Source organism: Seriola lalandi, unplaced genomic scaffold (assembly GCF_002814215.2).
Source record: "Seriola lalandi dorsalis isolate HSWRI2012SDOR001 ecotype SW California unplaced genomic scaffold, Sedor1 jcf7180002054216, whole genome shotgun sequence".
NCBI classification, from domain to species: Eukaryota; Metazoa; Chordata; class Actinopteri; order Carangiformes; family Carangidae; genus Seriola; species Seriola lalandi.
The window spans coordinates 227,655-255,199 of record NW_019524769.1 but is presented as its reverse complement, the minus strand read 5'-3'; the positions used below and the strand labels follow the sequence as shown (position 1 = coordinate 255,199).

General features: G+C 39.7%; 1 protein-coding gene across 1 annotated transcript in view; it reads right to left on the bottom strand.

Annotated features, from left to right (window-relative positions):
• The window catches only part of pcxb (pyruvate carboxylase b), a 284,512-nt gene that overhangs the window by 214,452 nt on the left and 42,515 nt on the right, over positions 1–27,545 (bottom strand). Inside the window, exon 10 of the mRNA XM_023404085.2 lies at positions 14,163–14,281. Coding sequence (XP_023259853.1) covers positions 14,163–14,281 — 119 coding nt within the window. The remainder of the gene's footprint in view (positions 1–14,162; positions 14,282–27,545) is intronic.

Genomic DNA, 27,545 nt, shown 5'->3' with positions numbered 1-27,545 from the left:
GGAACAGCCATCAGGGGCAATGTGGGGTTCAGTATCTTGCCCAAGGATACTTCAACATGTGGCTTGGAGGAGCCGGGGATCGAACCACCAACCTTCTAATTAGTGGACAACCTATCTGTTAGAAAAAAATGCTGCATCTTATTGTTATTGTACAACTGCTATACAATAACAGTTGTAGCAAGTGGGACATAGCAATGAGATATTTCATACAGCTGTAGAGTTGTTGATATTCAAATAATTAAATTAATAACATAAACGTGTGTCAAGTAGTCGACCGATGGCTTGAACTAACAACTACTTGTCAACTATGAAAATCTTTGGTTGGGGGCTGCTGTGGTATATGTCAAGCATTCCCTTATGGCCCAGGGTTGTCCTATGAAGTAAATATTTAAAAAATTGGCCACAAATGTTAAGTTTCATTTTTGAAAAAAAAAAAAAAAAAGACATTTCCTTGAGCAACTGGGCACTGTAGTTTTTAATAAATGTTACCTACACTGGGGGGAATAGTCAATTTTGCTGAGGACTATTTTGAGCAATGGATTAAAAACATTTGATGATCTAGTGAGAATATTTTGCAGCAGAGCGGTGTATATGTGACTGACTCAGAAACTATGCTGCCCATGTTCACTCCAATGGACAGGAATGGGAGCACGGTCAGTTAATTTTTTGGCATTGGTCTTCTCATGGGATTTAATGATAATGAAAAATTCTATAATACCATCATCCTTTTATCCTTTTAATATAACACTGGCACCATGACCTCCAGATCCCATTGCTGATTTCTGTTATCCTGCATGAGCATTTGCAGAGAAAATGATATATGCTCCATAGAAACATCCTTGCACACAGTGATGCATTCACCTGTGCAAATAATTACATATACAGGGAGGCGAACAGTTACACATTTACATGCATACTGCTGTACACAAATGGAGGCTCATCAAATTGTGTATGTACACTCATACTCAACATCTATAGCTATCCTCACTGCTGGAATTTTCATTAACAGGTTTTAGACCAATGAACCATGCAACATAAGAGTTTGAATGTGCAGCGAAGATGGAGTCACTGTGTCTTCCTTTCCATAAACCAAAGCCCAGCAAGAAACCATCGTAATGAATCCAATGCTCTGAGCAGACCGTAGATGTGCCTTTGATGTATGGATGTGTGTGTGTTAGCGTGTGAAGGAAGTCTCTGTTGATGCAGGCGGGGAGATGGAGAGGCACACAAGACAATTTATGTGCAAGCCTTATTAAATAAAATGATCTTCTCAACAGGGTTCTCGGCGTCATACACCGATAGGTAGACCTGCTGTGTGCAAGACAGTCCAGCAAAGCGGCAAAGCTTCCTTTACGTCTAGCTGGGGGGGATTTCATCTGTCATTTCACCCCATTATATTCCACTCACAGTTCTCTGACTAACAGGCTGGTGAATCATTTGAATGCAAGCAGTGACGCCTGGCATCCACTCTGCTAGTTGGCGTGTGGGGAGTGACAACCTAACAATATTGACAAACATGACCTGCGATTGGTCCGTTCAAATAGACAACGCTCCAGCACCTTTTCAGCAAGCTTCAGTGGGTCGAATGTACAATATGTCAAGCAAAGTGAATTGGTGCTTGAAAAATCCCTTTGGGCTCATGACTGCATAATCAAATCAGAAATGAAGTCTTCAGCTAGAGCCAAGCTTTTGCTACTCCTCTTTGGTGGCATTTGAAACCAAGGAAAAAAGCAGGAGTCACTTTTTCATTTTACAGCTTGGGAGAAGACTTGAACCCCCCCTCTCTGCTGCTATACCCAAAGGCATATCTGTCCCAGGGCCTTACCCGTGATCCACCTCCGTTTGATGCTGAATTCTCTGGTTTTCGTCAAGTCTTTGATACAACTTGGCTCAGAAGCCCCAAGCATGCAGAAAAGGCTTAGGAGGAATCCAAAGGGGATTACTGGACGGAACGTATGGAAATTACAGTTTAATTTATCATTTAGGTCATGGTAATTCATGCAAATTAGGATTTCATTAATTCCAGCCTTGGGTTTAAATGGTGTTGCTCTTGTACGCAAGTGCAGTCTTGTCAGGATCACACGTGAAGAGGATAGTGTGGCAGCAAACCTACAGTAATTCATATAAAAGCTCAACAGAAAAGGTCATTGCCATAGAAACACCTATGTCATTAATATAAAAGTCTACACAAGAGGACATAAAAAAAAAATGTGAACAGGAATGTGAGCTGATATTAGTTATGTTTGTTGCTGTGCTGCATAATGACAGAACTAGACAGTGAAACAATTTCCCTCAAAAATGCAACTCTTCTTTTCAGTTATTACTCTGTGAACTCTGAACACAAACTTGATCAAAACAGCCCTGAAGGACACCAGCATCTGTGATCACAGAAAAAAAACAGGACTGACAGAGTCCATGAATAAGAGCTTTGTACAGTACAATACATTATTCTGACAATCTTTCTCCCGTAAAAGCCATCCTGGCACATTTATAAAACCACTCACAAGCAAACTGATGGCATTTCTGAATACCTTTACTTATATATATATATATATACACACACATATATACACACATATATACACACACATATATATATATATACACACACACACACTCAGAAAAATAATTTCTGCCTCATCAAGACATGTAGTAACTCAGCAAAGCTTGTAAAGATTTAAAACTTCTTGTTTCTTGCACTTCCTTATTGTCAATGCTAATGGTTCCTAACAATTATCTCCATTCATAAATTGACTCATTGTGTTTATCTGCTTATGTATTATCATACTGTACAGTATCATTCCAGTAAACAGCTCTAATGTCATATTAACAGGCCTTAATGTTGAACGAAAAAGTCAAGTTTGCCCATGTGCATAAAAAACATTTCACACAACCAAAAAACAATGACAGCCCTGATTATAATCATGATAAGCATCCTTCCCATTATCATAAATAGCCTCAACTCTCTCCCCCTCACTCACTCACACACACACACACACACACACACACACACAAATTAGATTCTCCCCTGGTGTCAGGACACAGACACAGACACACACTCAGAAACACACAGTTAGACACTCATTCTTATTCATCTGCTTACTTCTCAATCACTCACTGTATGCCTCACTGCACAATTATAATCACCTTAAAATTATTTTATGACGTGCTCACAAAACCAAACAAAACTCCTCTGAGTGCACACTCACACACACAAAGTACAATCGCTTGGGTGTGCACTGTAAGGCACACAAACTACACAAAATAGCTGAATATCAAAAGCTGGATTCAGTTGTATACTGCATCGCTTACAGACACTCATTCATCTGAGTTTTTACACCAACATCAAAGCATACTGTAATATAAAGGCTGATTCAGGTAATCACTGTTATACACAATATTTACTCAAACACATATACACACACTATTATAACCATTATCTAGCTCATTACAGAGCATCCAGGCATGTTGTTTATGCATCTCAGCAGTATTTCCTTTTCAGTGGTTATCCACACACACACACACACACACACACACACACACACGTGGCCAGAGGAAAAGCTGTGGATTGTTTACTTCTGTATGTGTCTCCTTGTGGTGATGAAGACAAAAATGGACAAGAGCACATACAAAGGGGGAAGGAAGGAGAGGACGAACCAAAGGAGGAAGAGGAGAGAAACAGATAACAGGTTCAATAAGGTGTGAGCAAAATAAATGAATATAAAAAGTGCTCAGGAGGAGAGAGGATAGGGTGAAAGAGAGAGTGATGAGAGGAAAGAGTGCAGGAACAATAAGGAGGGGAAGGTGTATGGAGGGGAGGAGAGGATGGACAACACAGTGGCCAAGCATTTAACTAGTTTTCAGTATGTTAATTATTAAGTCTACAATGATCCGGAGTTGACCTTTTCTGGAATATCTTTTTATACTTCAGTGTGCCAAGAAATATGAAAAGGGTTGGGAAAACTGGAGAGGGAGGATAATTGCTGATGTGGCAGCAACTCCTCCAACTCCCAAATTCAGAGAGTAAATCAAAGCCAAGAGCAGAGAGCTGGAGATACTGGCTGCTATAGCCAACATTCAACAAGGAGAGAATGAAGGAAAAAATATGAAGAAAGAAAGAGTATGGGTTAAAAGAGGAAAAGATCTCAAGACAAGCAGAAAAAAAACACAAAAGAGGTTCAATGACAAAATGAGGGATAAGGAAAAAACAGCATTACAATGCATCGTGGCAAATGGGTTCACAGTGAAATGTATTAATGTAGGAGTCCTCTACAGACTCAAACATATCTAGCAAATGCAGGCCTGAAACTTTGGTCCGGCAGGATGCTGTGCTTTATTTCTACAGCAGCTCTGGGCTACGCAACTCTCTTTTTAATTCATCGCATGTCCTTTCCTTCTCTCCATTTTCACCCCTCGTTTGTCAGACCCTCTTTCAATTAATGCGAGGCATTGTTTCTTTCTGTCTTCCTAACTCCCACTCCCTCTCTGTCACTCTCTCAGCCTGATGAAGATGGAGAGTGGTCATTTAAGACTAATTAGCTAGCCTAAACAGACAAATAACCAGGTGCAGCACACACATTTTCTCTCAAGCGCTGACATATTAATGCATGTACATGCACACGTATCCGTACACAAGGAGACAAGAAAATGGGTGGTGTCCTGTCTTTCAAGCCCATATGGATGCACACATAGCAGAAGAAATAAAACCACAAACAGCTCTATCTCACTTACTCTGACGCACATCAAAATGTATTCTCTCTCTCACACACACACACACACACACACACACACACACACACACACACACACACACGCGCGCGCGCGCGCAGTCCTGCTCTTTGTCTGCAGCATTGTCAAAATAAAAGTATTAAAAGCAAGAGACTGCCCTTGTTTTCAGATTTAAAGACACACACGATCTTTATGCAGCGCTTCTAAAAACAACACACTTTATGACAGCTGCCTCATCTCTTCATCTAGCTTTTATATTTACAGCTAAATGTAATCACAGCGTCTTTCTGCAGCACTCTTCCTCTCTTCTCTCTCAACAATACACAAATACACGCACTTCCAAACACCAATATTACATGGCCGACTATTCACTTATTTCAAACAAAGGATGTAATGATAGCATTTTTTATCTAACCAGCAAAAATCACAGTTTTAAACATAAAATATTAGATATTATCACACATTTTATGCCCTACTTACACAGAACAGTGAGGTAGATTCACGGCAGTGGTTCGATGCTTCTAAAACAAAACTGACAGTAACTTTTTTTTCTTTTCTTTTTTTAATTACAAATTAGACTTAGACATTTGTCATTTCACTGTATATGTGGATGACACATTCACTATGATGGATATTATGCAGGTTATTTAATAACATTACTATTAAGGCAATCAATATTAGACTGTTAGTAATCAATACTGGCTGCCCTTAACCTGAAATGATTAAAGTGTGACACTAACTCTGCATGCATGACCACGTTTATTATTATCTGCACTTCAGAGGGACTGTTTTATTGTTAGGTCTGTCATCAGACTGTCAATACGGTAAATCAGGCTCTCTTGGATATTTGTTTGAAAATGAGCATCAACCAGTCACTGTCACCCAGTGTCCCTATGATGGATTTGAAGCAGTTTGTTTAATGACCTTTGAGATTTTGTCTTCAATAATGTGTTGATTGTCTATGGGAACATATTATTTATTACTATCTTGCGGCAGACCAGATTTCAGATGCATTCCTTTTCCTGCCACTAAACAAACTGGCCAGAAAACTGAAATAAAAAGGTGCCGCCCAAAACTTCATGGCTGCCATCCAAACTTTTGTGTGTCCTTAAAAACCCCAGTCAAATTCAACTGCAGATATCCAATACCATGTATGTTAGTAAATCATGTCATGTCACTCTCATTTGAAATATAATACACAAGTGCCCACAACTTATTATAGCTCAGAATGTGCTTGAACTCCTATATCAGCAGAAAAGCTATGCCCTCTATACTCAACTGCATTACGAGTGGGTAATATTAAAAAAGGTACCCAGCAGAGTCTTGTAGTGATTTTTTTTTCAGATTACTGCACCCTAAAATTACTGACTTTGCTACAGCACAAATTTTGAACTGTTAAGTGCTATTTTGTTGCACATTAATAAATATCAAGAGATTTGAAAAAAGGCTGGCAAGTGGAGCTCAACTTGAGTTTCATCACACATATAGGATTTTGTTTTCTTATGACATTACAATGGGTAACCAAGGATCAGAAAACAGGTAAATGAAACTGTTTTAATTTCAAAAGTCATTAAGCATGCTCACAAAGAACATGCATGCTGGATTTTCTTCCCAGTACCATACAGTGTGTGTAAAAAAGACTATTTAGAGCAGTCACACCTCCAGGTCTGGAGCTTTCGAGCATTTCACATGAGTTTGCCCAGTAGTCATAGAAGTGTAGATATTCCACATTTAATTTTGCAAAGGAATTTTCTTCCTTTTAGTGGCAATTTCTTATTTCCTAGGCCTTGCACTTGAGAGTTAAGGTCATAACAAGCTCACATTGTTAGACAGTGGTTCACTGTTTAGCTTTTATTCTGAATGCTAGTGTTTAGAATGATACATGTTAATCCTCCGTAGCTAGGGTAACCAAAGTCTTATAGATACGTTTATACAGGGAAAAGCATAAACCTAGAGAGAAATAGCCAAATCCAGTTCTAGTTAAGGATGAGTGAAGTTGGTAAAGAGCAAGACACATATAATATTAATCAGCCAAGAACATGTGACAATGACCAGGCCAGGCAAGTGACCAATAGAGTCTTCACACACAAGTTTAGACAACATATTTCGGTAAGGTACGGAAGAGTGTTGCAACCATGTGATACCAAGGAATATATACGCCCTGTAGGACCAGGCATCTTCAGATACTCTGAGTCCTTTGCTGGCTGTGCACTGCTTTCTCCTTGGTGCGCATCAAGCTACTTCTGCCTTAGACATCTGAACTGCCAGTGATCGTCTTTTTCTCCAACTTACAAAGATTTCAACCAAAATTCTGATCACTTCAAGGATTTCTCATCCGTGTTGTTGAGTTTCAAATCCCATTCATGACCTTGGAAATGTTTAAACTCAACTTTGAAGCATAAAACTAAACCAGACTCCATTCAACAATGTAATTACCTGAACGTTACTGAGAGTGGTTGGTGAGTGTTCCTGCAGCTACAGTATTTAGATGGAAGTAGAACATCCCTGAGGGACGTTTTATCCACATTAGACTGAGCAACCAGCCTTTACTGTGCTTCAAACAATCTTCAAAAATCAAATGTTTGTTCTTTGGTATTTAAGGTTAGGCATGGATCAGGTTAGGTGTAAGTTTAGAAATTGTTAGCTGAGATTTGAATTGATGGAGGTTGATGGGGCGATGCAGAGCCTGAGTATAAGCACTGCCTTAGAAATAAAACTCTAGAAAAATAAACGGTTTTTGAGATGTTAACATAGTTGACTTGTCAGACTTTTTTCTGCGTTTGTGGAAATATTGCGGCGACTGGACAAAGTGTATAGTCTTGCAAATAATCACAGAATCGATGGACATTTTTTAAATTACTCTGAATTCCTGGTGGGCCACATCTGAAGGTAGAACTTGACATACATTCACAAGTAGCAGTTTAGTGATTCTGCCTCCTGACATTTGTCCCTCACACATGCACACTCAGACATCCACACAAAGGAGAAACACTTTTGTCCTTGTGCCGTTTCATCCAAACAGGCACACAACCCCTTACTGTCTTCAGCATACAGCCGTACACACAACACAGCATGAGCCTGGGGGTATAATTACATCACTTTAGGATCTAAAGGACTCCTGTCCACCAATCTAACAAAATGTGCAATGTCCCTTGACAGCAACATCACACTCACACACACACACACACACACACACACTAGCATCACTGAGAAACACACACTCGACACAGAAAAGGAAAGATCGTTTACAGCTAAATTATGGACAAATTGAACCTTGAGAGAAGAGAAGTTCAAAGGCAGAGCTGGAGTTGAATGCAGAGGTGGTCTACCTGTCTCACACAAACTTATGCCTTTCAGACAGACGAGCATCTCCTATACAAGCATCCCCATCACACACACAGGGTATGCCTCCCAGACAAAATATATCTTACATGTAGCTCACATTTTGTCTGTCGCATACACACTCAGCAGACACATCAGACAGAATTGCCTCTATTGTGCAGGAATTCAGTAAAGCTGGAAGACAGATGAATAGGTATTCACATAATGTTCCTGCGCAATTTCTTTTCCTTGTGCAAGTGTGTGTATGTGTCTTCGACGATGCCTTTGGACATCAAAATTTTTGAATACGGGGGCGTGTTTTTGTGTGCCTCTGTGAATGAGAGAGTGTGTGCGTGTGGGGGTGCATTCATTCTGATTATAGATTGTGGTATTCTGCCTCCTCTCACTGACACTTGTGTGCACATCCATTATCACCGCTGAGAGAGGGAGAGAGAGGGAGGGAGGGAGAGCGATAGAGAGAGAGAGAAGCAAAAGGAGCAGTGAAAAGTGAGAGGATGCCTTCTCAGTCAAAAAGATACCACCTTGTCAAGCTACCAGCGTTGTAGAAAAGCGAAAGATGTGACACAACAATCAAAGCTGTGTAGAGAGAGGATGGAGGAAGAAGAGCAGCAGCGAAGGAAGAACAGCATCAGTGAAAGGGGGAGACGAGGAACAGTGGCTGGGGAGAGGAGGAGGAAGACATGTGGTTTTGTGTAAAGTAAATTAAGATTTGTGGTTTGTTTATATGTTTGCCAAAAAAATGACAAAAAAATTGCACAGATAAAAGCTATATCAGAAGTAGTGCAGGTGTGTCAATATATCTAATACAAGCGCTAATCTGAACAGATTTGCTATCAAAAAGTTAAAGATCCCATTTGAATCCAAATCAAAAAAACCTTTGCTTTGTTTTGCATGTAAACTTAATGTTTTGAGTATATTGTCACATCCAGTGAACAGGTTGTACAGTACAGTACAGGTTGTTTTTTGGAGTGAACTGTTCAAGGTTTGTTACTTGTACTTCTATATACCTCTGCTGCGTGTTAAATGCTGGAGCATCATGCTGATGAATATTGGACCTGTTCAGACCTTCAAGTTGGATTAAATTATAAACAAGTTCATTCTTCACCTGTAAAACGTCCCACTTGGTCAAATTAAAGAATCCTTATTTCACATTGTCACTTGTTTAAAAAAGTCCCATATGCTATTGGACTATTGAACAGTCACCATTAGTTGGGGTCCATTTTGAGTATGGCGTCATTGTAATGGAGGAAGTTTTTTTTTTCTTTTTTTTCTTAATACAGATCAAGCTTGTACACCAAGGATTCAGCTTAATGGCATGTGTAGCTACCTTTACAAATGTAGTTTAATTACTTCAAAGTCATTCTTTCAGGTTGTTTTTTTTGGTTGGTGTTTGTACTAACACATGAGTATGAAGCAAAGGAGAAAAGACAAAAGTAGAGTGTGACAACACAGCAGGATAGGAGGGGGCAGGAAGACAGAGTGAGGAGGAGAGGGACATGTTCCTAAAAAGCCAAAGAAAAGATGCCTTATGAGTCAAAGTGGATGAGGCAAAGGAGAGGTGAAGGACAGCCAGAGACGGAGAGATGAATGAATAGACAGATGTCAAAGACAGGGGAGAAGAGAGGATGAAAGGGAGGGGGGGGGCTGAAGACAGGAGTGACAGAGTGAGCAGTAGATACAGAGGGAGAAACTGACAGGGCTGAAAGGAAGGAAGCAGGAAAGAGGGAGACAGAACAGGAGGCAATGGCGCGAGGAAGACAGACAGAAAAGGTGGATGGAGGAATGGACAGAGGTGGAGAGACGGATGCACCAAGTCAGCTGAGGACAGACAGATGAAGGGGAGGGCCTGAGGGAGGAATGACATGATGAGATGGATGGATGGGAGGAAGAGGGAATGGATTAAACTGAGAGGGGGGGAGAGGGGACTTTGATACCTTTGTGTATGTTACACTGAACCTCTCACGAGATAGCACTGTATTAGTAACAGTTATTTCAAACTGGATGCCAAGCAGGCGCACACAGCAAAATCAAAGTGAGTGAATCTGTTCCAGAGAGCATTTAATTGAGGGGAAAACAAGGCTAAGAGCCAATTACAGCTGGTAATAACAGGCGATCTGTATCTGGATATCTCACCTGGATAATGGCATCTGATCACAGCACTGCATTTACACCTGGTATTATCAAGTGCTCTGGATATTTCAATTCCATCTAGACTGTGATTGGTTCTTAATATGATAATTATGTTTCCAGGGTGAAGGTTGCTATATGGATAGTATTTGTTTTTCTTTGTACGGGAATAGGCTGTCTGTAGCTTTTTGCCTGAGATAGCAGGAGGTGGAGGAGTTAGTTGACCTTTAAGTTTGTGAGGCAGATTCTTTTGACCCAACCTGCACACAGGTGTTCATAGCTAGTATTGGACAAAGTCAACTGACAGTGTCAATCTTGCATCCTTGAGAGGAGGCCTGACCAATGTCAAGGCATAGTGTGTCTGCTCCAGAGTTCAAGCTAATTCATCTGATATTAAGATATATCGCTCTAAACCAAAGTGGTGGACCAACTACCTAAACCACAGACATCGGCCTACCCAGAATAACACCTGAGATGGCTAGAACATTAAGAAGGAAAGAACAACAAGCACGTAGAAAGGGGAAAAAAGCAATACATCATTCATTCATAAGAGCAATAAAAGAGTCAAAAACAAACATGACATGTTTCAAGCAGTTTTAAGAGAATGATCAAGCAGAGGAGGAGTGAAAAAATAAAGTAGTTTAAGGGAGAGTGGGAGAAGCTGAAAGGGTTACTATGACTCCAGTTACTCAGATACACACTAATGATGGGCTTCCTGGAATGGCAGCCAGTGGAGCGACATCCAAAAAACCTTTCCAACACTCCAGTGGCTAAATGGTTACAGCACATGCCAAATAACCGCAACGTCCACTGTTCAATTCTGGTTGTGGACCTTTGGTGCATGTCATACTCACTCCCACTTAACATAATTCCTGTCTACCTCTTCACTGTTGACTATCAAATAAAGGCAAAAAATGCAGAAAAACATTATCTTTAAGAAAAAACCTTCTAGAATTTGGGTGTGTGTGCCACACAAGAAGAACCAGAAGAAGAACTCCTGCTCAAATGCAGCCAGGTTGAAGAAACAGAAAGTTAGCAAATCGAACAGGGATCGAGGAGAATGATTGATGAAAAATACATTAGGCAGGATAGATGAAAGTGATGAAACATGGTGTGGGAAGGAGGGCTGGGGAATGAACAGCAAAGTTTAGAAGGGAGTTTCACAACTTGGTATGAAAAATACCTTGCTAAAAAGTCTATTAGTAACACAGTCAGTTTCAAACACCTGAAAGCAAGAGCGAATGTGCTCACACACCTCTGAGAGTGAGAGTGCAGCCAAGTGAAACCGAATAGCTGAATAACTAATGGACATAATGTTCAAATAAAACCAAAGTACGGTTTTCACTCTTGTCATTTCCACTCAAATGTAATACTTGTCCCTTTGTAAAGAGTGCATTTCCCCTACAATTTAGATGGGTGCAGATTGCGTTTCTGTTGGAGAGCCTTGTTCTCTTTCCCGCTGTCAGCTGTGGCTGCTTAGAGTTAAACCTCAGCATGACATGAAAGCTGTGCAAATGAAAAGTGTTGCTTGTGACAGCTGAAACTTTCAACATGTGCCGTTTGATGCAGGACGCTGCCCAGATTCAAGTAATTACTGCACTCCTGCCAATTCAAATGACCTCAATTCCCCAAGACGTCACATTTCCACAGTGATATGAGGTTTTCTCTTCAGGACAAAGAGGATATGACAAACTGGTGCAGGGCTGGAGGGGAGGGAATCTGTAATACACGAGCATGGTTTTCTATCAACTTATTTTCTCTGTGATAGGAGCATAATACCACAGGGTGAGTGTGTACCTGAGTGTATCTCAATGCATGTGCACAATCAGGTTCAAAAGCTGTTTCACTCTGAGAGGAAAGTGCATCAAGAGAAGGAGGAGAGATATCGAAGAACAAATGGAGGGAGTGTAGAGGTGGCATGAGCCTTCCCCATCTCATTTTGTTCTCACGAATAATGGCGCATGACATCCTTGGTGAATTGCAAGTAGATGAAAATATTAGTATGATATTGTCCTAGTTCTTCAGTGTCCCTTATCCTCCTTTTTTTTCTTTTTCTTTTTTTTTTCCAAATATATTAGATATGACACCGTATTGAATAGCAGTAAGAGAAAGGCCTGGGAAGTTTACATTGCAATATTATCTGCTATATATAGATGAAATACATGATTTATGATGAATATCCTATATTCCTCCTATATTATTGTTTCATAAAAACCAACACAGCATGGCTCTGCTCAAGTTTTATACAGCGAGATAACAGAAAATAACAGATAAGAGAAAAGAAAACTTTGATTTAAATAGGTTACATTGTGTTATATGAATTAAAGCCGGTATAAAAAATTATCTGTGTATGATATTATTATGATATTCTTAAATGCTAAGCACCTACCATACAGCTACCTTGGCTATATTGAGTTTACGTTTGCTTTAAAATCTAATCAGGAAGAATTCATTATTTATAAAAAAATTGTAAGAAATTAAGATTATTTGTTAATTTAAGACCTTTTCCCCTTTAATGTCTAATATCTATTGTATATCAAGTCACCTTGTCCATTCCGAATTTTTGACCACTAATAGCACTATGGGCCAATGTCCTAAAATGTTATCGTTATTGCTTGAGAATGGCACTTTATTTAAATACCATATTTCCTTAACTGAGCTCAACTCTGGGCACACTCAGGTGCCACTGTCACCCCTGAGTCCAGACCAAGTATGTAACAAGTGGGTGAACATACATGTTTTTAAACTCAAATGAAAAACAAATGTCAGGTGTATAACCTCAGATAAATCAGAGAAACATAGAAACTCCAGGCTTACAAAGACAAATATATAATAGAGGTCACCTAAATTGTGCCAAGTTTTCATTGATGATAAATGTTATGCATCTCATATTTGTCTTTGTGACTTTCACTCACTTGGATATCAGTTTACTCATGAGCTTTGTCAGTGTTACACGGCTGATTTATCTCACTCTGGTGCAATGCAAATATAGCAATTTGATCAAAGAGCTTCTTTGTGTTTTTTTTAACAGTACACAAAGACAAGAGATGAAAGAACCCAAACAAGAGTGTAGACACTGATAAAGACAGCAAGAAAATATAGCATACAGAGTTGTCATGTGTGGTTGCCATAGCAACAGATGAAATCATTTTGTTGCCATGCAAACCTCCCCCCTGCCCATATCTTCCTGCATTAGTTGCTCTGATTGTTAGTCTGTCAGCTTAATTCATTAATTGAGCTGATTATGCAGGAACTCAAATATGAATTAGTGTAATTGTAGTTTTCTGTATGTACACACATCAGTGCTGAACAAAGAGTTATGGTGTCTGGGTGTGACTGAAGAGCCTATACACTTGTACCTGTGTGGAGTTTTGTGTTTATGTCTTGTGTGTGTATTAGTGTGAGACCCATCTGTATTGTTTCAGCTGAGCAAATCTCACAGGTCATCGGTGGAGCGGAATGCTATTTATATCTTTCATTATCCTCTCATTCTCACCTCTTCTTCATTCCCATTGTCTCTCACCCTCTCTCTGACCTCATCTTTTAGCTTTTCTCTTCACTGATTCCACCTGTTCTAGCTCTCTCCCCCAATCTCTCTCTCTTACACCCATCTCTTTGTACCTGTCAGCTTTCTGTCAATCTCGTCTTTCCCCAGCTTGTCCATTCTCCACATTCCTTTTCTTTTTTGTCCTTTCTTGCGTCTTCTTCACATACTTATCACCTCTATTCTTTTCTCAACTCTGCCAACAACCTCCTTTATACCTCCAACCTTCACTCTCTCTACAGAGTGGGAGCCATGTAACCTTGAAGCTGCACACCTGTCTGTGGACAGATGATACCCAGTAACACACACACACACACACACACACACACACACAGACACACACACACACACACACCCGCTGCAACCATCCAGCTGCCCACAGGTCTAAACCCATTCACACCTGAAAACATCTGCCACTTACTCAGTGATTTCTTCGGTGACCGTGTGTTCAACCTGGAGTCGGGAGTTGACTTCAATAAAGTAGTGTTTGCCATGTTTGTCCACCAGGAACTCCACAGTCCCTGCGTTCTCGTATCCCACCTGCAGCAAAAAAAAAAAAAAAACATGGCAAGAAACCCATTTTACTGCACTGAATTATCCAAGTCATAAAATTAACTGTGTAAACACTCAAGAAGCAGCACTCACTCATCTTAATGAGCCATGACACCAAAGAAACAGAAAACTCCCATCCTCTCTCCACGCATATATGACTACATAAAATGAATAAAGAACAAGCATCATGTTTTATTTGTGTGGAAAGAGGAGGGTCTTTTTCATCATTTATCTGTAATGTAATAATTAGGTCATTAATCAAGGGGGATACATTGAAAGCCTAACCTCATAAAAGACCATTTTCTCTTCTACAACACTGTAATCAGACTCAATCAGTGTCAGGTACATAAATATGAAGGGATTTCTCAGTTTTATGGTTGCACGGATGTTAATCTTCCTGCTGAGCTCAGTCATACAGTGTACAGAAGACTGCATCTTATATATTCACACATAACCAGCAGACAGTGATGGGATTGGGCTATACTGTATGTGTCACTCTGTATACAGTACATTACATATGCCTTGTCACCTAAAAGTTAAATTAATACACAATTAATTTGGTTTGTAGGATCTTTTTTTTTCTTGTTAACATAAGAAGAAAAGATTCATTTTGAACAGATTTGCAAAACTCAAAAAAATTCAACAAACTCAAAAGTAATCTTGATTCAATGATCCACTGACAAGCTTTTTCTGAGCTTTCAACCGTATCTCACGGTCTTTACCCAAGATAAGTCAGTTTTATCCATACAGACAAAAATCACTAATTTGCCTTCAAGGACTTTACAGTTTCTACAGCATCACACACTCCCTCTGATCTCAGACCTTGGATTTGGATGAAAAAAACAACATCACGAATAAAGCAAAAGAGGAGGGGACCCCTCATCCAGGACAGACAAATATGCAATAAACATTTATAACTTGGACAGAAATAGCAATGGTAAAATTACAATATGAATAAACAGAGAGAAGGTGTTAGGTAAATAATGTGCTAACATAATGACAAATATGGATCAGAACAGTTCAATTTCCATGCTCATTTCTGTCTGTAAATTTTCACCATCAATGCATTTCATTTGTTTTCCCACTACAGTATCTGCTACCAGCGAATAAATCATGGTTTAAATGGTAACGTTCATGCAACTTGGTTAAGGTTAGGGAAATGATCACGGTCTTGGGTAAATAATGAAATTGTCAGTGTGCCAGACTGAGATGCAACAGTATACATCACATAGCACAGTATGGTGTTCAATGGAACAAAAGTAAGTAATACTGAGTGGAATGAGATGAAAAAAGCTTATGACAGAAAGCATAGTGCCTGAAACCTCTTGCTGCATATCTTTGAGGTACAGGGATCATTACTGTTATTCATTCAAGGATAAGTCAGTTTTTAACAACACTCAAAAGCTTTTAAAAAGGTACAAGCCATATCTTTGATGTAGGACTTCCACATTTAGTCTGCCAAAAGAACCATTTCTCTTCTAGGAACAGAAATGTTTTCATTTTAATCAGTACTGTGGTGTGCAAAGTCACCTTTTAAAACGCATTGTGCTGCTCTTTATACCTTTTAAAACAATTCAATAGCTAGTTTTATTGCTTGTTCTTCATTTACTAGACAATAACAACTGATAATCCAGTCTCTGGTAACGTCCTCAGACATGGCTATTTTTGCACAGCTTTTCTAATAACTATTAATGTTGGAACTTATTGAATCTGTGTATTTTTCCAACTTCAGAGTCACCACTGCATCAAAATAATATGTCATATTCTCACATACTGATTTTCACTGATTTATGAAGCAGGATGCTGCACTGTAAAACCCTAGCTGCAGCTCCTTCTCATTAGTTTTCATAATTTTTACATTTTATTGTTACATCTCTGCAAAGCTTTGGTGGAATTTGACTAAAATTCAATGCCGCACCTGTATATAAATGTTATTTTTGAAGACTAGATAAGAAAAAAATCTCAATATACAATCATCTAGTGTAATTAGTATGCTTTGCTAAGATCACCCTCAATGGATTGTTCTTTGTTTTTCAGTCACACGTGGCTCCATTCCGAATAAAACATGATAATTATGAGGGAAATTAGCATGTTGGTATATCAACACCAGCGCTTTCCATACTTATCCTTCAAAACTCTACTTTGGGATGTCTCAGCTCCAGTTTAATTTTACCCAGTGGGAGCTGCAAGCAGAGTGTAATTGCTATATAAATGCTATATAAATAAAGTTTATCATCACAATTTTGAGACTAGGCGGGTTTACACAAATTACACTGATGATTTGAGCAAATCAATCTGATTGGTGTTCCAACCATTTTCACCAATTTAACCAATCCAGGCGACTCACTCCAAGCTCCTCAGATGAGATCCAGCCACATCACCGATTATTCTTATAATCAGAGCCTTGCCATGTTACGAACCATACGCCCAGTTTGAGCAAAGTAAATAATAAAAAGAAAACATCAGAATGAAATTAGAGAGGTGTGAGCAAATGTCCAAAAACACAAGCAGCAAATCCATGTTTGCCAGGAGGCACAGATGTGAAAAAGTAAAGTACCACCCATCTGTAAAAATCTGTCTATAGCTGTTTGATGAACGGTCACTTGTGTTTTCAGTTTCTACACTCTCTCCTTGCAGTGCTGAGCATACGCGGCGAAAACAGACTAAGTAAACAAATAAAAAAAGTAAAGAAAGTGAATGATCCAATTTATTCACTCTTCTTTTCAAACAGAAAAATTTATGTTTAGTCAAAAATTGTTAAGATAGACTAGTGCTTTCAGGATTTTATTGATTTCCAATATTTGGTGAGCATAAATGTCAAGATAATCAAATGGGTAGAGGAAAAGAAAGGGGCAGATTGCAGAGACAAAGATAACCCTAAGGTAGAACAGCAGCAATTACAAATTTGCAACTGAATGAGCACAAAACAGCCTAAACAAATAGCTCACAAATGTTGGAGATGCAGTTAAAATGAAAAGTTCATCATGCATAATAAACAGGTGTATAAACAAATGTTTTGCACAAGTAAAACATATGCTCAGAAATGTGTCAACCTCTCAGCAAGACCATAACTAATAGAATTACGTTTGTTGTGAAGAGAACTCATCTCAAGAGGAAATTAGACACAATTCAGGAGCACAGTACACACACCCATATGTAACACGTGTTATATTTAGTGCAACCTTGTAAGACATCATCTGTGTAATAATATTCAGACACTCTCAGTCAGGATAGTTTTCTCTGCAGAGAGAAATTACTCCCATTTGCAGCATCTGTAGATCCCCACAGGTTCTACCAGAGCCTCATTAAAGGGATCATACATACCTCAACACGCAACTTAACATGTATAGAAACAAATTAAAATGTATGAGCACTAACACATACACACTGGGGTGTGTGTCACATACAAACACATGTAACCTATTGACACAAAACACACAGCCAAGGGTTCTGCTGTTTTGTTCTTTTGTGAAAATTACACAGTTAAGGTGTGTGTGTGTGTGTGTGTGTGTGTGTGTGTGTGTGTGTGTGTGTCTCAGTGTGTCTCCTGTGCAGAGCAGTTCGGATGATTAATATAGAGCCTGTGACCTCAAGAACACACAAAGTGCAAATCCATAAACAATGTGTAGAGTATATGTTTCTACATGCATATAAACTACATACAAGCACAGATACTGTAGTACACTGTATATGCTTACCACTAGGCTACTCTGCTCTGAGAAGACATGCACTCACACACAAAATGCTAATTTACAGGGTAACCTCTCTCTTAACCTTTTGTGTGCAGCTAAATTTTTTTATTGTACTTGTGCATGTTTGTGCACGTGCTTCCTGTACAGCCGGCAGAAGGGATGACAAACACATATAGCTAGTTCCCAAGGCCTCACTGATAAACTGTAACAGTGAAAGATAGTAACACAGTAAAGACTAGCACCAGCCTCGCACCGCTCCATAGACTTTAAGCACACACAAATTCACACAGACCAGTTTGTGTCATTCCACACTGGACTAACCCTCCCTCGCTCGCTCACTCATACATACTGACTCAATGAGTGGTAGTAGCAGCCAGTGTAACAGATTGAGTGGTCACTGTTTTATAACATCTGACAGCCAAGTCAATGGGCTGGACTGGCACAAGGTGAGGTCACAGACACACATGAAAAAAGCATAGTGTAAACTCACACATTTAGCTCCCTGCTGCCGACCACTTTGTGTGTGTGCTTTATGCTTAAATGATTCCAGCACTGATGAATGTACACTGGTGGTTAGCTTTGACTAGAAATTGACAGAGACAGACAGCTGGAACTGTAAAGCACAGAGAGCAAAAATGCATTAAGAACAACTCATTAGTAGCAGAGGAAAAGGGGTGATTGTAAATGGATAAAGAGAGAGAGGGAGTTAAAGAGAGATTGGTGGATGGATCAAATGAGGACGGAGACAAGGAATCAAAGTGTTCAGTGGGAGTGGGGAGACAGGACAAAGATGTACGGAGTGAAAGAGTGGATTAGAGTCATCAGGGAGTGGAAGAATAGCAGAGAGCCTCAGAGAGGGAGGCACTGTCAGTATCCTTGTTTCTCTCTCTGTCCAAGCACTTCAGCTTGAAACCATATGCATCCTTGTTACAAGATGTCAAAATTTTGCTGTCCTGACAGCACCCCCTCCCCTATCTCCTGTCTGTACAAGGTGATGCTGCAACAGGAACACAATCACCACAAGTGGGTGACTCAAGGAAAAACAAAAAGAAGTCCTATGGATCTTACAAATCGTATTGTAGTTTCTGATATTTTTGACTGCAGAACAATGTAGTATTTGGGCGAGAAATGCTGCTGCTGACCTCTGCATCCTTCACAGCCACAGACTTGTCAAATCATTATTTCTGAAAGGCTGATTATCATAAGGCAGGTAAACTAGTTTTAGCTTTAGTTTACCTCAGCTGCCAACATAGTCTGAGCAGTCTTGCTCAGCCAGACCTCCAGATCTCCACAGCGCTGTGTCAGCACTGGAGAATGGTCTGGTTGCACCCATTATCATTCTGCTATAGGGGGAAAAACACTGTGGTTTGTTTGTATTTCTTTAAACCAATCACAATTGACATGGGCGGCACTAAGCCCAGGATGCTGCAATGTTGCCCCTGCAAAATGGTGTCTGTGGGGAACTTGTTTTGGTTTAGATTAGGGCCAAAAAACTTGATCAGGACATCACTTGTATGTGACATGCTCATGTTATTTTCATGCTGGCAGCCACTTGGTTAATATATTTTTGTATACTTAATTTGTTTTGTGTGAGGGCTAGGAACAGAGTGGATTTAAGTTTCACAGTGTTTATGCAGTTCATTGCTGAGGGCTACTTTAAAATTGTCTTGTGTAACCCTGAAAAGATTTAAACTGGCAGTTTTGAGAAGTGCTCTTCTATCCTCTATCCTTTTGTTTGCAAGAGCATTGCGTGTGTGTGTGTGTGTGTGTGTGTGTGTAGGTATGTTTTCTGCTGGCATTGCACATTATCTAATCTTTTTCGTCTTTGCCGAAGCAGACTGATGTTTGGGATTTAGGTTTTGTAAGTGTAGACACATTACCAATGTGATCCATTTTGCCTTTAGGAGCCACAAAACCTACGATTCAGCAAATGTGATTAGCCTTTGTGTCCATAGTGGTGCCTGAGTGCTATGCAAGTCCATTGCTATGATGATTGTAAAGACACACCAGGTCAAAGGGTACGATTGACGACCTCCCTTCTTTTTTTTTTTCTTCTTTCTTCTATTTCACAATCACGGTGTGCACAGGTTAACATCATAGAGCAAACTATTAAATAGGGTTGCTGCTATTTTCTGGCAAATTTTGGGCAAAACAAAAAAAACACTACTATATTATCAGGCTATTGTTCGCGATGCTCTGCCTGCAGCCCTGACAGTCTGCATTGATATGGGAGTGGTTAAGTTCAGCAAACTGGGCTGCTGGGTGACAGTTAAATTTAAGTCATCATATGCCATCAAATGGGGTGGGAGTGCAGCATTAAAATATGCCAAAATGTGGGATTGTCATGCACAAATTTTTTTTGTGGCTTTTATGAAGAAGAGAAACATAATTCATTGAAACAACATTAAACTAAGACAATACAATGGTTGTTGTAATTTTTAAATCTTTATTAACTGAGAAAATTACATTTGTGGGTTTCTTTGGTCGCTTGGGTGAGTTCCGCAGCCATCTTACCAGTGATTCGCAAGGCATTCTGGGAAATATCTCCATTTGAAGTGTGCCCCTGAAAAAATCATCGTTTGAAGGGCCAGTTAGCCCTTACACTACACCCTACCCCTATATCTCAACAAGAATCGGGACACCCTACGCCTAAACCCGAACACGCAAAACGGAGGGTACGGCTAAGTGGTAGGAGCAAGGGTGAAATGGGATTGAGCCTAAGACTGCAGGGATGTCTTTATTTTGTGTGGAGCCTTAGCTTTATTTGAGGTCCTTAATGCAGTTTTATTTCTGCGAGGACACATGAAAAAAATAATCCTCGTAGGTAAGGGCTGGTGGTGAGCATAACAATCCTTTTGGTCTTTGAAGTCAGAGTACAAAAACAAAGAGCTAAACAGAAACCTGGAAAGAAGCAGAGGAGCATTCACCATTTCTTCCACAGATTTTCAATTAAATTGAGCCGACAACACTGCCTGCAAAACAACAAACCATCATGCACACACTCCCAGTGGTCATCGGACCTGCATTACACTGTTTAAAAAGAGACAATGATTTTCTTTCAAGGTTGTTGCTGCCAGATTGCTGTCACTAAATGCAAATCCTGTGAGTAACAACACTAATAATGATTCACTGCACACAGCACATGAAGCCTTGCGATTAGTCCAGTGTGCTATCATCTCCTTCAATGCCCCACATCTACCAGCCAGAAAGCAGTGGATGCTGGGTCATGAAATGTCCAGGGGCAGACACAATAATGTAGTACATGCTCCTCAGCTTTATATGTGATGTGCATCATGCAGCAGAGGAAACAAAACGAATCAATCGCACAGTCAATGGCACTGACCTGTTAAATGTATGGTTAATTAATGCTTGGTTGAACTGTTTTGATGATTTTACCATAGCTGAGCCTACATCCAAGACCAATACTGAACTAAGATTTAAGCAACACTCTGTCAATATATTTCCCTGTTATATAATATCTACTTGAACATAGACTGCTGAATTCTTTCATCAGCTCTTCTTCATTAGCATCAACTGAACTATAGAATTAATTTTTTGCATTGACAGGACTGGGGCTGGTCCACCATCTTTTATATTGGAGTCACACAAGGAGGAAAGGAGGAATGATTACATTAACCAATACTACTGAATACTCAGATGCTCATATTTACATTGAAAAAATCAGAACCCAGCAACCCAGCAAGGGAACTTTACAGCACTAAAATACAATATGCTACGGCAGAGCTTCTGGCATTGCCAGGGGGTGGAATAAAGTGAGTGTAAAATACAGATGTGGGAGAAAAACTTTCACTACATCTAAATTTTCAGTCAGGCCCAAAGGAAAACTGCACACAGTGACAGCAGCACGGTTTATGGCAAATGTGGCCTTCATATTGAAAACGGTAGCACTAGCAGACTCCGCCATGAAACAGAGGCTGATCATATAGACTGATTCTTTATTTTGTTGTATATTAGACAAGGGTATCACAGCTTGAAAATGAAAAGTTGTTTAAAGGTGCTGTACACAGCAACTTTAGAGGTACACAGTCACATTACCCAGCAGCTATTACATAACCAAAATCCCACAGTATGTTTCATTCTACCCTCCTCTCACATAAACCTCACTGCTGCTTCTTTCCTTTCACTGCATCTCTCTTTTCCTTTCTTTCATTTATCTCCTCTCTTGTGGGGATTGGAGTTAATCTGGTGCCAAGATTTTCTGTAATCTGATCCAATTCCCTTTCAGACTCACAACACACACAACTCTCATCCGATTCATAGCTGATATAACCACAGAATAACACAAATACACACGCACGCTCACAAACAGATCAGCTCCATTTCAGTGGTGCCACCTCTCTAATCCTTTTGCTGCAGGCAGACGCCAAAGCAGCGGTGCTCACCCACCCGAACACACAGTGCACACAACCCAAAAAACACACAAACATATACAGTAATGCACACATCACATACATGCCTAAAAGGCACACAAACTCATCATCATAATGAGCACAAGCATGTGGACGCCCACACACACACACAAACAGACCCATATGCACCCACACGTTTATATTCATCCCAGCTGTAATGGAAAGGAGTTTGAGTGGAATCCCTCCATCCATTCGCCCATTCAAGTATTTATCCATCCATCGCAGGTCTTCTCCAGGATTTAAGTCCATCACTTATTTCTGTCTCTTTCAATCACGCCTGTCCATACTCTCACTTCTCCTCCTACTCCTGACTGTAATTAAGATTCACATCATCTCCCTCATCTTTTTCCATTTGTTTTCCACACTTGCGGTTTCATTTTTATGCCAAATCATTTGCTGGACAACATGTTTGGTCATCAAATTTGTAACAGAAAAACAGACATGCAAAGTATGAGCGGTACAAAGGCTTTCATGGATCTAAATGGAAGGGATGAAAAAAAAAAAACAACAACAAATTGATCCTTATTGCTATTCTCATGGGAGAGGTTTTAGTCAAGAGGATCTGGTAATTGGAAATTTTACTTATTATGTCGTTAATTCTGGTGGAGTATTGAGACGGGATAAGACTCCCTCCTGAATTGATGCCCAAAATTACCCCATGTATAAGTGTTTGCTGAGCATGGTCATTAGTATTATATAACACACACTTAACAGGTTCTCAATTTAGGACAAGAGCACATAAGCTTTGCTAAAAATGTGTTTGCAACCGTGGCCTGATGATGTTTAAATTCTGGGGGGTGGGTTAGGCTTTTCTCCATGCTGGTTAAGCTGTCAAAAAGTATCTGAACCACAGCATACATACCAATGAATAAAGAGGAGAGTGTAGCAAACATAAAAGAACGTCTTCTGGTATCACATATTCTGACAAGACTTTAAAAATAAATAGGACTAAGTTCACTACCGTGCCAGCAGCTCTGTTAGGATGTACTAGAGGAAAAGTCAGGGGATCACCAAAGTAAGGATTCATCCTGTGTGCACAAGAGATCAATGGATATACATACAAAACTGTAAAAAACTGAATGACCAACATAGCCATTCCAACATCTATGCACCTAGATTGACTGATAAAAATAAACTGCTGATGCTATAAGTAATTATTCCAAGTTCTAATAGGACCTCCTGTAGTTTCATTGTGTTTACCCATCGACTGAAAGGTCAGAGGTTAGGCTCAACAACTAACACTAGTGGAGACTTAATATTATTCTCAAGGACACTTTAGCAGCTGGATGAATGCCAACACAAAGGGTCAGGAGCGGGTCCTTCACTTGGAGGCATACATGCTTAGTCATTAAACTTCTATAATGCCAACCACCTTCTGTAAACCTGTTTATTCAGTACTAGATAAGAATGCACACAGTGCCTTGGGAAAATGGCAACTCCTTTCAGAAAACCCCCAAAAAGATAAAAACCCGTATTCTACAAATAAACCACTTCTTTCTGAAGTGTGAGCTATTAATTTCTGCTGCTCCCTCCCTCTGTTCACTGCTCTCTGATCCTTCCCTTTGCTTTTCTCCCTTCATCTTTTTCCTCTACATGGCTACAAGTCAAAAAAGTTATTATTCCAAACTGCCATCTCTCCGTATGTGGCACTTGTCCTTTGCTCCACTTTCATCACTCTCTTCTCCTCTCGCTTTATGGTTGTTGAGCCTTTAGAAAATAAGTCTTTTCAACTCAAAAATTTAAGAAAATTTCAAAAAAAGGTGTCCAGAGTGACTAAGGGCTGAAAGGTCACAGATGGACAGATGGCAGGAGAGTGATGCATGGACGGGGCATTTACCAGATGAGGGAGGTAGATGGTGAATGTAGCAGATGGCTGGACAATGAACAGAGTAAGAGTAAGGGAAAAGAGATGCCGCAAAAGCCAGGGAAAGAAACAGAATTATCTAGCAGAGCTATAAGCGAAAATCAAGGCCAGCAGATTTACAGCAAGAGAAGCTGACAGGGTGTTAGAGGACTGAGATGAATAATGACTCAAATGTGTGATGTAACAGTGATGAAAAGATGGGCCACAAGAAGCAGCAGAGTTGTGAACATACTGTACATGATATATGTGACTCATGTCACTAAACTACAGCAAAGATGACAGTTTAGAGAAAAACTGTCATTTTAGCTTCATCATGACGCTAGGTGAAGGCTTTTACAACAAATTTTGCCATTGATGCCTGAATTAGTAACCACCATCACTGCACTGGATGTTCATCCCTGCATCACACATACATCATGAATTATTTTATTTTAACTTCTATATTATTTATTCTACTGCCTATTTACAATGCACAAGAATAGAACAACAAGACATTGAGTTGAGACTATATATTCCCATTTGTCCACATGGTGGACGTACTATTTTAATTATAATTTTCATGTAATTCTGGATACTGTAGCTGTACTTTAAAATTGCTGCTACCACCATAATAATCACTGACATAGACCATCAGACAAAAAGTGTATACGGCCACTAGAATGAATTTGATCTGCATTATTTCTGTGTGTCAAGTAGCTATTTGTATGACAAACAAATCAGCCATCCTGTAGCTGCAGACAAACTGTTTCAATGTGATTTCACAGTCATGACGACATCAATTTAGGTGTGGATGCAAAAAATATATCGGTCTGACGATTTTTCTCACATCACTGACAGATTCTGTGAACCAAATGGAAGCAGTAAGGCCTTCAGCCAGCAGTGTAATGGGAGTTGTACATAGTGTGGAAGCAATGTAGCCATAAAGTGCACACACAGAAGCCAGAGAAATGGAGAGGGAGAGAAAGAGGAAAGGCAATACAGACAGAATTTAAATCAATACAACCACAGAAGACAGCTAACAGGAATTTACAGTCCACCTGTGGAGACACAGCATTTTGGGCTCATAAACTCTGATCTTTACAATCAATTAATTAAAAAAAAAAAGTCATCAAGTGCAAAGTGCAGCCATAACTTTAGATGTACTGAAGGGACAGAGACAGAAAGAAAGACTCATCCCAAAATAACACCACACAATTCAGAGAAAGTGTCTGTTGGCTGATTCGCTGTCAGCAAGGCAACTCAGACTGTCACACTTTATGAACCCATAAAATAAACACCTAAGCAGCGAGAGTATGTGTGTGCACACATCTTATGCCACATAATGTTTTATTTTCTCTAAGTTTGTCTACCTCCTTGGCCTCATAACCTTTGCCTGTCCATGTGTTTCTCCTCTCTCTCATGCCTTCAAGTGTTTTCTCTCCGCTTCCTGCAGAAATCTTATGGTTTCAACTTTGGCCTTTTATGAAATATCAGACAGCTGACTTCTACATGTGAAAATATTTCATATCCCTGCAACTGAGATAGAAAGGTAAAAAATAGACATTTTGTTTATCACTTGGAAACACCAACTCTACAGGGTATTATTACGTAAAAAAAAAATTACACTAATCTACTGCTTGAAATTTTAAATTTAGGTGTCATTATATTTTGTTTTATGAATTTCATGGACATTCTGTTTTGAAATAACTTAAGAGTTAGTGAGTGTGTGTGTGTGTAGGTCAAAACTCTTATTATTAGAAGAAACCCAATCAAAGCAAAAGACAACTAAATAAGGAACACTTAAAACATCAAGTATGACAGCTTCAAAATTTCTACCAGCTATCTCAGCTTTAATTCCCACCTTCTTCCTCATCTCTGTCTGAGTCCTGTGATATGAGACCATAATGTTTAAAGTGTTTCTCTAATTCTCTGGCCCATCACGGCACAAGCCTTAATCTACTCCTCTTCCCCCTGTTCAATCTCCCACCTCTCCATTTCTAAATGAGTGGCGCTCTCATGTTGGTATGACCAGTTTTCATGTAAGCAGTAGTAAGTTCCACTATGGCTGCTGCACAATGTAAAGTTACATGTAAGTTTACTGTAGTTAACTGATTTTAAAACTTTTAAATTGCAGGTAAGGTGAACAACATAATACACATACACGTTAAAATGATAAACACTTTCCTGTTAACTGTAGGAATAATCTTTGAAGACAGCTTTTGACACCGAGTATTAAAGCAAATGTGCAAACCATGTGTGTCACACCATAATTCCCTGCCTCAACAACCTGTTTCAACAGGAATTGCATTCTTAAAAAGCAAATATGCCATTTAATTGCGTCTTTGAATACAATAACTCACATTTGGGAATCCAGAGGCTACTCAAATCAAGTGTTCGATTTAGTATGACTGTTCTATGAATCAAGTAATCAAAAATCAGTGGTAGATCACAATTTGAGGGTGATCATTCCTAATCATGCTCGTCAAATGCTGATTTTGTGGAGAAAAACAAAAAGGAAGGCCTTGCTGAAAGTTGAATCTTTATATCACTAAAGTGCACACTATGTGGTGAATTCAAATAATCACATACACCAGAGGTTAAAATGTCAACACAGTCTTATTCTCAAAATCTCCCATCAAACTTCCATCTGACAGCACCCACTTTTCCCAAATCCCTCCTTTCACATCTCACTTACACCCTGGTACATTTTAAGGCTTCCCCTCTTCCTCCACTGCTCCTCCCTGATCTCTTATCCTTTTCACCCCATCCAACTTCTCCTATTCTCTACTCATCCCTCTTTATTAATATCAGGCATTACTCCTCATTTTTGGGCAAGTCAGCCAGTGATGCTTCTCCTCCACTTTGCCTTTATTTCTCTCACTCAATCCCCTCTGTCTCTCGCTCTGGCCTCATTCACCCTTCGCTCTGTCAGCAGTTAATGGAAGTATAATGAGCTTGTTGTCTGTGACATGATGAGGAGGAGGAGGAGGAGTGAATACAGCTGCCTAATGATCAAAGAGCACCACACAACACACACAGCTGGACAAAGGCGGGCAGACACACATGCCCATGCCCAAATATAAGCAACAACAACACACACACACAGCCGCAAACAAAGATTAATGTTTGCCCATGCATAGAGGTGTGCCCACTGAATCACAGACACACAAACACATTTACATCTACTCTCAGTGGAGATACACAATTAGTAACTTAGACATAAAATCTGGCCAAAAGCAATTTTTCTTCCTCCTATACTCCTGCCACGGCTTCCTCACTCTGGGCTT